General features: G+C 28.1%; 1 protein-coding gene across 4 annotated transcripts in view; it reads right to left on the reverse strand.

Annotated features, from left to right (window-relative positions):
• Positions 1 to 978: 978 nt before the first annotated feature.
• The window catches only part of LOC142320419 (serine-enriched protein-like), an 89,721-nt gene continuing 78,100 nt past the window's right edge, over positions 979 to 12,599 (reverse strand). For 3 of the 4 annotated variants that reach the window (XM_075358136.1, XM_075358138.1, XM_075358139.1), the window contains 2 exons: positions 4,746 to 4,877; positions 979 to 1,689 (listed from right to left, as the gene is read on the reverse strand). In XM_075358136.1, coding sequence (XP_075214251.1) covers positions 1,510 to 1,689; positions 4,746 to 4,877 — 312 coding nt within the window. In that variant the 3' untranslated portion in view covers positions 979 to 1,509. The remainder of the gene's footprint in view (positions 1,690 to 4,745; positions 4,878 to 12,599) is intronic. The other variant, XM_075358135.1, reaches the window with a different exon arrangement.

Here is a 12,599-nt window from a genome sequence, read left to right on the forward strand (position 1 = left end):
TAAAAAAATCACTTATTCTTACACAAATGGTCAAAAAGGAGTGTAATGCAATTAGGATGTATGTAAATTATTATACAATTTATTTAAATATATATATATATATATATATATATATATATATTCATATAGCGTGTGACACTTTCGGTAACATAAGGATTCTAATGCGGGGTCATACATTTAAATCGGTTGACTCATAGAGCTAATATGGTGGAACAAACATTTGTACACTCTAAATACATTACACTCCTATTGTCTAGTTTGGTTTCTATTTCATTTTGGTTAATATGAAAATAATCAAAATACATCTGTTATGGTAGAAAATTATTTTTTATTTTCTGGATGAACCGCGTATTAAAAATATAAAATTATCAAAACTATAAAAGGATTACAAAAAATCCCCTAACTAAAACAAGGAAAAAATGGATATAAGAAAAAAGTGAAAGTTGGTACATTATATTTTAGCTGTCCAAAATCAAAAATACTACATGCAATTCAGTAGTGAGAAAAACAGTATTGCAACAATCTGATTATTTTTTTTTATTACATCTTGGGCAATAACTTATAAAATAAGGGTACTGTCTATTTTTTGTTTTATTTTGTCGATGGTTTCTTTACATCTACCATAGTGCCAGGAAATATTTAACCACAGGTCGTTACAAATATCAATTCATCCGTAACCAAAGAAAGATTGATTTTTCATTTCATATATATATATTAAAATTCCTTTAAATTAAAGAAACTCCATCTGAGTCAAACATCTATTATTTTGAAAATGACGGGTAAATGGAAAAATGTTGACTCAAAAACTTGTAAATTGTGAAAGAAAACATTGACCCTAATTACGTGTAATTTATTCATTTATGTACGTTCCACATTGGGGAAATTAAATTAAGGTGTGAATTTAGCAAAAGAAAAATAAATATTTATTGATTATTTCACTACAGCTTTTTATAAAGAAATTCAATGTCGTTAATGCTAAGTAGAGTTTCAACGAAAATTTAATTCTCCATTATATTTTTATTTTTAGATCATCCAAAATAAATTTTATTAAATAAATGTTTAATTCTGATTAAAAATTTACGTTAAAAATAATTAAAAAGTCACTTTCATTTTTATAAAAATTATTTTCCTATCCAGTCAGTCGATCGAGTAAATTCATCATTATTGTTTGTAATGGAAGAATTGAAAGTAGTGAAATTACTGTAAACGACAGTAAAAATATTGAAAATATAAACAAAATGAGTTAATAAAATTAATTACAAAAATTAAAACTAAGTTTAAAAAACTTGTTTACATCGGACATAAAAGTTAGTTTTATGATGATTTAAAATCAAATATAATTTTTATATTGTATGGAGTATTTCCAAGTGAAAAAATAATTAAAAACTCAAAACAAATACAATTTCAAAGTTTTTATCGATATCCACACTAATCATACTTGTATGGTTTTTCATCAACGAACAAAACCCAATCGAGGCTCCGAAAAGAATTACTTATGTTATTAGGTTTTTATTTTATTACATTCATAATAATGCTATAAGGTACAAGGCCAAGAGGGTGAACTTCTCTCATTATAACGTTGGCTGGTATTTTGTGAAATTGGATATATTCAAGAAAATTACCAATAACATCTTTTAATACCATATTCTGATTACTGTCACAATAATTTTTGCTCCACATTAATGCTGCCTGCAACAAAAATATCATTATATAATTAAAAAAATTAATAAAAATCTTACATACAATTTTTTGAGCAACTGAAGAAAATAATCTAATAAATCAGAGATAATACAAACAACTAACTCTTATTTTGTCATCAAAATAAGAACAGTTTAAAACTGTAAAAAAAATTAAGTATTACTTTCCAATTTTTAGTGTAATTATTTGTAATCAATTTTTTTTTTTTTTTTTTTTTTTTAAGTTTACACGTGCACAAATAAATAGAACTTTAATTTGATTGTACATAAAAATACATTACACAGAACATAACATTATACGATTAATTACAAACAGAAAAACAAATTTTACGATAAAAAATTGATGATTTTGAAATGCACTTAAATTTTTTAATACACACACACATGAAATAATATTATGGTAAGAAATATATAAATGTAAAAAATTATTACAAAATAATTTACTGTTCAGATGTTCAAACTATTTTGAACAAATAGTATGTACACGCTGAACAGTATACAGATAAATAGTTTTATTTTAAATAAACTAGTGGAAGGATTTTTTTAAAGATTTGGCAACTTATTAAATATTGCAACAGTCGTGACCTGTCAAAATAGTCCAAGACTAAATAGCCTTGAAAAAATAGGCTATTCTAAAATAGCCTGACTAAATAAACCTGACAAAAAAGTTGGAAGATCCATACTAGGTTTTCATCGACAATGAAAAAAAATTGATTGACGATTAAAAATTTTATTGTAGTTGAAGATACAAAACTACATATTTCAGGGTTGTCTTCAATATCCTTTTCGGTCACCGGTGTAAATGCTGTACCCACTGAAGCAGCAACCATTCCATATAGGCTTTGTATAACTACATCATCGTTATCCAATTTCAGTTTTGTAGGGTAATACGGGTACGTGATATTTTTCTTTTCATTTGAATGAACAAAACCTAATGTGTGATCTATTTCGTGGAACTGTAATCCCACTGTTCTTCAGAGTCTATATGGATTTCAACTAAGAAATTATTTCTCACAGAGTAAACCGCATGAGCTAGTAATAAACCTTCACCATCGAATTTTACTAGAGATAGTGATGGTTTCCGCCTATCATTATTGTGACTACCTTGTTTGTTTAATATCAGTACACTAGGATTATTTCAGTTGTGGTAAAATGAGAGTCCTAAGAGAACAGACCACATCTCAAAACGCTCTCTCAGCGATATCTAAAAGACTTTGCTTTACCAACATATAATGCCAAGACAGTCTCAACTTTCTCTATATTATAGAACGGGTCTATAAAAGTTTGAAAAATCCTGCTCGCCGCAACAAGGTGTCTTTGTTAATTGCCGGGTTTCGTTGTTCAGTTCACCATCTATCAGCAACTTATGGTTTCTTGAAACAGCATTACGGCTTCTTTAATTAGTTTTTAGTCTTTGATTTTATTATCGTTCTCTAAATAGCCAAATGTAGCCAGGTAATCTACCACAGAACTGTTATGGTCTTCTATTTTGTAACCATTCATCAAAACCAACAGTACAGTATATGTCATAAACATTTTCATAGTTGAATATATAAAGAAGACATGGTGTTGTAATTCATTTATTGTATCCACATTATAAAAAGATTAACATCTCCAGCTTCTATTTCATTAAGTACTACTTGATCTGATATATAAAATCCTAATACCAACACAGATATCGCACAGTATTCGTCCCCATTATAACGTGGGGATGTGATCTAGTTCTGTGACAAAATGTGTTACAAAAGCTCAATAACATTTACCTCTATACTAATGAACTGCTGCTGTTAGCTCTGAACTAAACATATGTAGTTTGGTATTAATTGATTAGTATCAATTCATGTGGATACAGATGTAGTCAACCGGTAAATATATACACAATAGCATCGGCTGGAACTCCAGCTGTTGAAAGGTATCATTCTCTTGTGAACAACATTTTCTTGTGGTATGTTTTATTTTTACTGAATTTGCCTCAAACATTATGAGGCATTTATTCACTAGTAGCTTACTTAAATGCAGAACAAGGCGCAGGGTTCCTGCTTCTGCGAACTCAGTTAGCTAGTTCAGATGGCAACGAAGTAGGACAATCAAGATGTCCAAAAGAATCCTACAGTGAAGGCTAAGACGAGTCAAAATTCACTGATGTAAATGTCTACAAAAATGTTTACATCCGTGGCATCCCAATGAGGCCTGCCTAATTACTTTGAGATGTAATCAGTTATAGGGTCACAAGACGACCTCCGTTAAGCCCATCAGGGCTGCGAACGGGGGCGTGGGTGTGGAGAGTGGCAACCAGAATCATCACAAGTCTTCCCCGATGGGGGTTGGGATGATGAAAGGTATCGTATATTCATTGCAATTTACCACTCGCTATAAAATGCTTCATTTCGATCTTTCACTTTTATTGTGGTGCCAATAATTATTAGTATGGCGCCATAGCTGATGACATACAGGTGACATCATGGGTTACATAGGTTAGTTGTGACACCCATGATCTTCAGTAAATGAAAGTTTGATAAAACATTAAAAAATTGAACATCACAAAATTTAACCTTTGTTTTTTTCCCTCTTCCAATCTTTACCTTTTCCCCTCATCCCTTATTCCTTTTTCCATCTTGCCTTTTACGCAAAAATATTTCTTTTATGTAAATAATAGATATTCTGAATAGGAGCCAAATTGGACCATAAATACAATTTTTTTGAAATATCTTGACCCCTGTGCCACCTAGCGGGTCCAAACTAATTTAGAAACCTTCAAAGGCATGCACACAACTACTCATGAAAGTTTTGTTGCAATCAGATGAATGTATAGGAACACATATGGGTCAAACAAACAAACATTTATATATATATATATATATATATATATATACATACACACACACACACACACACACACACACACACACATATAGTATATATATATATATATATATATATATATATATATATATATATAAGATCACACTTATTATTATCTTTAAAGTATGTAATTTTATTATAAGACAAATTTGATTAAAATCCAACTTAAAATAAAACAAAATCTACCTGAAACTTTGTAAATGCATCAGCTCTCAATTCTTCTCTCGCTAAAATTAAACGAACAACATGCTGTGGTAATAAAGTAAATGAACCAAGGTTTAAAACCTCATTACCATGTTCGTCAACAAACTCAAGAACCTGAAAGTTGTGAATAAAATACAAGTAAGTAAATAAATAATTAAAACAAAAATAATCTGATAATTATAAACAATTAAGAACTTGCCTCACCTATTTAGTCCAAAAATAATATATAGCGCTTAATTCTTAATTACAAAATTTTTGGTTTCGATTCTGTGTAATTTACGAAGGGTGTAACTTGAATGAAAGGTGTTTCCAATGAATAATTTCAATTTTAACAAAAAACTTAGATCCTAAATAAGATATATGAAAAATTTTATTTAAATCAGAGGTGAGTTCCTAATTTTACATAATTACAGAAAATTTGTATGGCAAAAATTAGAAAATCATTTTTAATTTTATACTACACCAGTAATTACAAGATTATAATAGACTTTATAATTACCGACAAAAACCATCATAAATAAACCAAAATTAATAGAAAGCTAAATGTAAACTTACGAATTTACATAAGTATTTTCAAATCCAATGAATCATCAATTATTTTAGGTAATGTATTACCTTTGTCATAGGTAAAACTGATAGTTAATATGATCAGTTGAATTAAAATTGGATTTCAACTAAGCTAGCTATCAATTCAAGTGTGGCAATTTAAATAATTCATCATTTTTAATATTCAACTATTTATTTATGAATGTTCATTTATGTTTATATTTCTAGACCCGTTGGATTGGTCTAGGACAGATTCCCAAACTGTGAAGGGAGGGAGTGAGAGAGATAGGTGGGGAAGAGTAATTCATACAGCATATAATACAGTAGCATACAGTTTTCTTGTCAAATTCAATAATTTTTTGAGTTCTTTTCACAATTATGCATTATGTTTTTTTTTTTTTTTTAAATACAATTGCGAAATAAAAATACATAAGTATAAAAATTTCATAACCATCTAAATAAATCTATGAAAAATAAAATCAGCAAAGACATATATGGTAAGGTATGACTAAATAATTAAATACAAATAACTAAAAAATGATTTCCTACTTGTTACCAGAAAAACAGTATATTTATAACACCAACAGTTCAAAACTGTTATGACAAAATTAAAAAATATAATTAACTACCCAATAATGTACGAGGCTGAAGAGTAACACAGCCAGTATGTATGTATTCAATCAACTGTCTAAATACGTCTGGTTCAAATTCTTCAATAATTAATGTAAAATGCTGATTTGAAGCAGGCTAAATAACAAATAATAAAAACAATATGTAAATAAATAACATTATTAATAAATAATACTAAGATAATTTTAATATTAAAGGTGAGGCTACATCAGATGCTGACTTGATTAAGAGTAAATGCACTTGAGTGCGGCTTCCAAGCCAAATATGAGTTTACTTCGTTGTAAAACCTTGCTAAAGAAGTATATCCATTCTACTCACACTCTGAGATTTGTACTAACAAACTCCAGATTATGAATTTGAATTTTTGGTGCACAGTGAAAAGAAAACAAAAATGGATGAATAAATATGTAGAGAAAAAAGATAAAAATATGGAAATTTCCACTCATTAATTTGTAAATTTTATTTTCAGTTTTGTTTATTATAGTATTCTCCCATATTAAATCTGTCAATTTTCTTTTTTCTATTTTATTAGTAAACTGAAATGGTTATTAAACTGTACTCTGTAACAAAAAAAATGTGTACACCAAATATTAAGGAGAGAAACACAAATCAGTGTTCTCAAAACTATTTCGAAGAGGTAGGGGAACTTGATTAAGTATCAACCCAAGAGCACTACACAATTTTATCTGTGAAGTCAAGTCTAATCAGGAAATAATTTAATTGTCCTCATTAGAAAATGAACGATTGGATTTTCTAACATAATCGCAGTCTAGTCAGGTAAAGTCAAGTAAGAGTCAGTGTAGCTTCACTTAAATAATAACAAATATAATAAAATATATCATATACTAATGAATTGCTTATCACAGATAAACCCAAGAAATCAAATTTTATTTATTGAACAGCATTACAAAACATAGAAACACTTTAAAACAATTAAATATTAAATAACTTACTCTCAAAATACTAATTTTTTTTTTTTAGAGCTAATTATAAGCACATTATTCAAGAGAGTTACTAGTAGTAACACAACTGTTAATGTCACCTATTTTAAAATATTAAAAACCCGTTCAAATATGTACTTGAATAATATAATTAATCTATATTGCGTTAATTCTTTTAATATGATATTTTTTGAATAATTTTGTGCAATAGTGAAATTTTGCGCAGAATTGTGGATAAATTTGGTGTCATTTTTTTGCACAATTTCTACACAAATTTTGTGCAATTGTGAATCTTATATTGTTCAAAAATACTGAGATATCGTACACACAAAATTTATATGTTGTGTTTAAATGTCTTTATATGAGTCTGTTCTGTTTCTGAGACGATTTGCAATAATCCTGAAGTCTAATCTGTATAATAATAGGTTGCTGTATTTATTATAGTATATTTTTTTTATTGTTTTCTATAATCTGTTTGTCAATTTGAAGGAAGCACCATATTCCTTTATTATTAAAAATTTTCAGGGATTGTTTAAAGATCAGCAAAAGGCTCTTTTCCGAGAATGTTAGCCATTTTACGTAATTGTTGGTTAATATATGTTAGTTGTTTTTTGTTGTGAAGCAGATGAGGTTCAGTCAGAAAGTTCTCAGCCTTAAACAGAGATGGCAGAAATATGTCAACGATTTTTATAAAGTATGATCTTTTAGATAGTGTGTTGCAAAATTCCAGATGAATGAGTTCAGTTGCTTGTTTCTGATAATAAAGTAAAGCAAACAGGGTTCGATATTTTCTGAAAATTGGATAAAATTGGGTTCAAGCTATTACAAAGTATTTTGCTTTAAAAGGTTTACAAACCCATATGGATATAGAAAAAAGAGTTAGATTCCATTTTATAGGAATTTTCCCCCTTTGTTTTCAATAGTAAAAAATTTATCTGCTTAATTTAAACATGGTCACACATAAATTCAAGATGATAAACACCTAAAAACTAACAAAACCATCATAAAAATCTACAGTTTTGTACTAAATTATCACCAACTGAAGGTAAGCGAGCTTACTGATATGACAAACATCTCGACAGACTGTCCCACTACATTTTACATAATCTTTTAGGTATGAAAAAGCTTTCTACTTGATGAATGCTGCATTTGTTAACAATCAACCAAAAATGCATTCAATTGAACACTTCTAAAGGGTGTTTGGAATTATTTAAATGTGATTTCACTGAGTTTCTTCAACATTTTATAACAGTAGATGAAATATGGACTCACTATTATATATCAGACATGAAATAGCAGTCCAAACAGTGGGTGGGAGCAAGTGAAAGTGCATTAAAGAAAGCGAAAATGGTTGCATCTACAGAAAAAGCCGTAGCTGCGGTTCTTTGGATTCACATGGTGTGGTACTCATAGAATATCTGGAAAAAGGCAGGACCATCATTGCGAATATTAAGTTTCATTACTGATATTATTGAAATGTGCTATTAAATTGTCTACATTTGGCCAAAAGGACTCTTTCACCACAGTAACACGCCTGGGGATTGCACATACATCTCAGGTTGCATCCTGGCTGAAAAACTCCATGACCGCCAGTGATTCCCAGACTTTTCTAAGTCAAAGCACCCTTTCCAAGTCGCAGATTTTCAATTAAAATTTTTCCATGGCGCCCTACCCTAAGTAAAAGTATGACTACCTGTAAGTAAGTGATAAAAATAAATAAAAATCGTGTATCTTCATTTTTTTTTACTTTAACATTAAATTAATAATTATAAATGTCTTGTTTTAATTAATTATGAAGCTTTTACAATATTTTAAAGCACCCCTGTGAAGAGAAAGTGGCTCCCCGGGGTGCCGTGGCGCACAGTTTGGGAAACACTGACCTATGCTTTAACTTGCTTCCACATGACTGTATTCACCAAATTTGGCTCTCAGCAATTGCTTTTTCTTTCTAAACCTGAAGAGGTAGCTCATTAGATGAAGATTCACTTCAAATGATGCGGTCAAATCTGAGACAAGCATTTATTTTGAATTCGACAAGTCACATTATACTGAAGGTATTAAAAAAATGGAAAGTTACTGGTCTAAATCTATCTAACTGCAAGATGATTATGTTGAAAATAAAAATTTCTGAAAAATCTTTTATTTCCTCTCTCAGATATAGAACTTTGAAACAGCCCTCATACAGGTAGTATGCTTCAAGAGAAAACAAAAAACATACCTTAACCAACAATTTTTTTTTTTTGAGTTCTAATTAACTTTGAAAGATCCGATGGGAAAAATTGTTCCAGTGTTTTGAAAATAAATCAATAAATATTTAATAATTCTATTAGCTGGTTTTCCAATGATACTTTTAATACCTAATCATAGTTTTATAATACGTATAAATTTAAATGACTTGCCATTAATTGAATAATTTCAAAACATTTTTTGATTGTATTATACAAATTCTGCATTGTTTTTGCTAAAACAAATGTTATGATTTAAAAGTAAGATTTTTATATTTAACATAGTATTTTTATACTGAACAGTGTTTTTTCTAAACTGCATATTTAACCATAACTACATATAAATTCTCTTCCTTCTGTTAAAATACGGTAATATATTTTTTTTCAAAAAACATTCAGTGAAAAAAGAATTAAAATAATAATACATAAATAAGTTATTCAAAAACTAAACTCCTTTCTGGTTATTGAAAATAAACCAGTTGCCACAGCAACATGATGCATGTACAACAGCTACTAACATTTATAATTCTGTTACACACTCATCTGTCATCCATAAGTAAACAACAAGTAATGTAAAGCTGTCATTGTTTCACACACCAACTACAGAAGTGAATAGCATAATTAGTTTTCTACATATGAAAAAAGACAGAACTGCAAGATCATATTTATGAAAGTTTAGTTATGAATAATTAGTGCAAGAAATTTATAGAAAGAATAAGACAAAAGAAAATCTAAGCAAACAATATGGAACCAAGAAGTGGATGGAATACAACCGTTTTTAAACTGAAAAAGATTTCTCAACTGAATCAGTGGAACATGCACCACAATAAAATTATAATTTCATTACAAATCTTTAAAGATATAAAATATTTTATAATAGATAAGTTATTAATAATTACAGATAGGCATTCACGTAAATTTATTAGAAATTTAAAAGATGATATTAAATTAAGAAGGATATGAAGAAAAAATTGTCTAATGAACATAAATTAAAAAATATTTAATACACTTTTGTCAATTTTCCCTTTTTCCTAAAAAAAAAAACACCCAAAAAGAAAAATCAAATTATCTGCTATTCAAAATCTTAAAACCTGATATTTTACAGCAAAAAAAAATTATCAAAATATTAAGAAATAAATAAAGGATAAATTAAGCAATGAAATAAGAGAAAAGAATATTTACTTTATAAAAAATTTAATATCTTTCTTATCTGACTAATGAAAATATAAATTTCTTATTTTTTGACAAGACAATAAATAAAAAATATTTATCATAATGCATTAATTAATTCTTATGCATTCAAAGTTTGATTCTTTGCAGTTTCTTTATTTATACTTTCTCAGTGAATACAGCTAGAATAGCTAAATTAAAGAGAAAAGTATTACGATCATGTCAAAAATGGGGTAATGAGTTTTATTCGAAATATTTCCGTTTTACGATCCAACTAGTTGTAAATAAAAAACATACTTAAATAAAAAATAAAGAATGTTCCCTATCACCATTACTTTTTAATCTTTACATAGAACTAGCAGTTAATGATGTTAAAGAACAATTTAGATTTGGAGTAATAGTACAAGCTGAAAAGATAAAGATGGTATGATTTTCTGATGATACAGTAATTCTAGCTGAGAGTAAAAGGATTTAGAAAGAACAATGAACGGCATGGATGAAGTCCTATGCAAGAACTACCACATGAAAATAAACAAGAAGAAAATGAAAGTAATTAAATGTAGAAATAACGAAGATGGACCACTGAATGTGAAAATAGCAAGAGAAAAGATTATGGAAGTAGACGAATTTTGTTATTTGGGAAGTAGAATTACTAAAGATGGACGAAGCAGGAGCGATATAAAATGCCGAATAGCACAGGCGAAACGAGCCTTCAGTCAGAAATATAATTTGTTTACATCAAAAATTAATTTAAACGTGAGGAAAACAGTTTTGAAAGTATATGTTTGGAGTGTCGCTTTATATGGAAGTGAAACTTGGACAATCGGAGTACCTGAGAAGAAAAGATTAGAAGCTTTTGAAATGTGGTGCTATAGGAGAATGTTAAAAATCAGATGGGTGGATAAAGTGACAAAAAAAGAGGTGTTGTCGCAAATGGATGAAGAAATAAGCATTTGGAAAAATATAGTTAAAAGTAGAGACAGACTTATAGGCCACATATTAAGGCATCCTGGAATAGTCGCTTTAATATTGGAGGGACAGATAGGAAGGAAAAAATTATGCAGGCAGGCAACGTTTGGAATATGTAAAACAAATTGTTAGGGATGTAGGATGTAAGGGGTATACCGAAATGAAACGACTAACACTAGATAGGGAATCTTGGAGAGCTGCACCAAACCAGTCAAATGACTGAAGAAAAAAAAAATTTAATGTGACTATAAATAAGAATATAAAAAAGAAAAAAATTAACTAACTGAAAAGTTTTTTATCAGGCAAAAATAAAGCATTTATGCTTTAAATTAAGAAAGCATTGTTACTAGACATTTTTTATTCATTTTAAAGCAAATTCATATGGCTTTAGTAAAAACTTAGTCATAAAAAAACCTAAGGGAACTTTTCACAAAAAAAAACTGTTAAAAAACAAATAGGTTTTTTTTATTAATTTTATTGTTTTATTTTTTAGCAATAAAAAGATAATTGAATTTATTTTTTTGGATATTGAATTATTCATTTTATTTCCATTCACTTGTAATATGTAAGTAGTCTAGAATAATGTATAAGAATCTACAATACAAAAATTTATTTAATACATTAACTAGTTCTGGTACAAAACAATTATGCATCCTTGATTGAATATCTATAAGGTTAATATACAAATTTATTTTAAAATTAACTTTTTAATTACAAATCAAATCAAGTTTATTTAAATATAACTTTTCTAAACCCATGTCATAACGTTTAAATATGCATTTGTAGAAATTTTTAACAAATAATGATTCTAAGAAAAAACCCACTATAACATATGTAGATATAATCTACATGATTACACAAACAAACAAGTATATACTAATTAACAAACAGAATTCATATTTTATTCTTTTTTACCGCATTTTAAATATTTTGTTAAAAAAACTATCTGACTAAAAATATTGATGATATTTTGAAAACAAAATATTTATTAAATTTTATTTGATTTTTTTGCAAAATGTTGAATATTTAAAATAATATTCGTCAATTTTATAGAAAAAATCAATCTCAATCACCCTATCACCTCACTTCCTCCTGAAATTCTCGCACTTCATATTTAAACATTAAAACTAATTATTATAAAATTTGTTCTAAATTATTATAAGCTTTATTGTTCAAAAAAAGGTTATGATAACATTCATTTCAACTCTTATTAAGTTTCAGTAAAAAAAAATTGACACAAAGATGCATTCACATTCTCTGGGGAGGGGAGGGTGATTGGATGTGACCCTCGTAAAACTGGTATTGTATAATTCAACACAGTTTTTGAACATTTAATAACACATAATTGTCTTCTT

The sequence above is a fragment of the Lycorma delicatula genome, chromosome 2, assembly GCF_047948215.1.
Source record: "Lycorma delicatula isolate Av1 chromosome 2, ASM4794821v1, whole genome shotgun sequence".
NCBI classification, from domain to species: domain Eukaryota; kingdom Metazoa; phylum Arthropoda; class Insecta; order Hemiptera; family Fulgoridae; genus Lycorma; species Lycorma delicatula.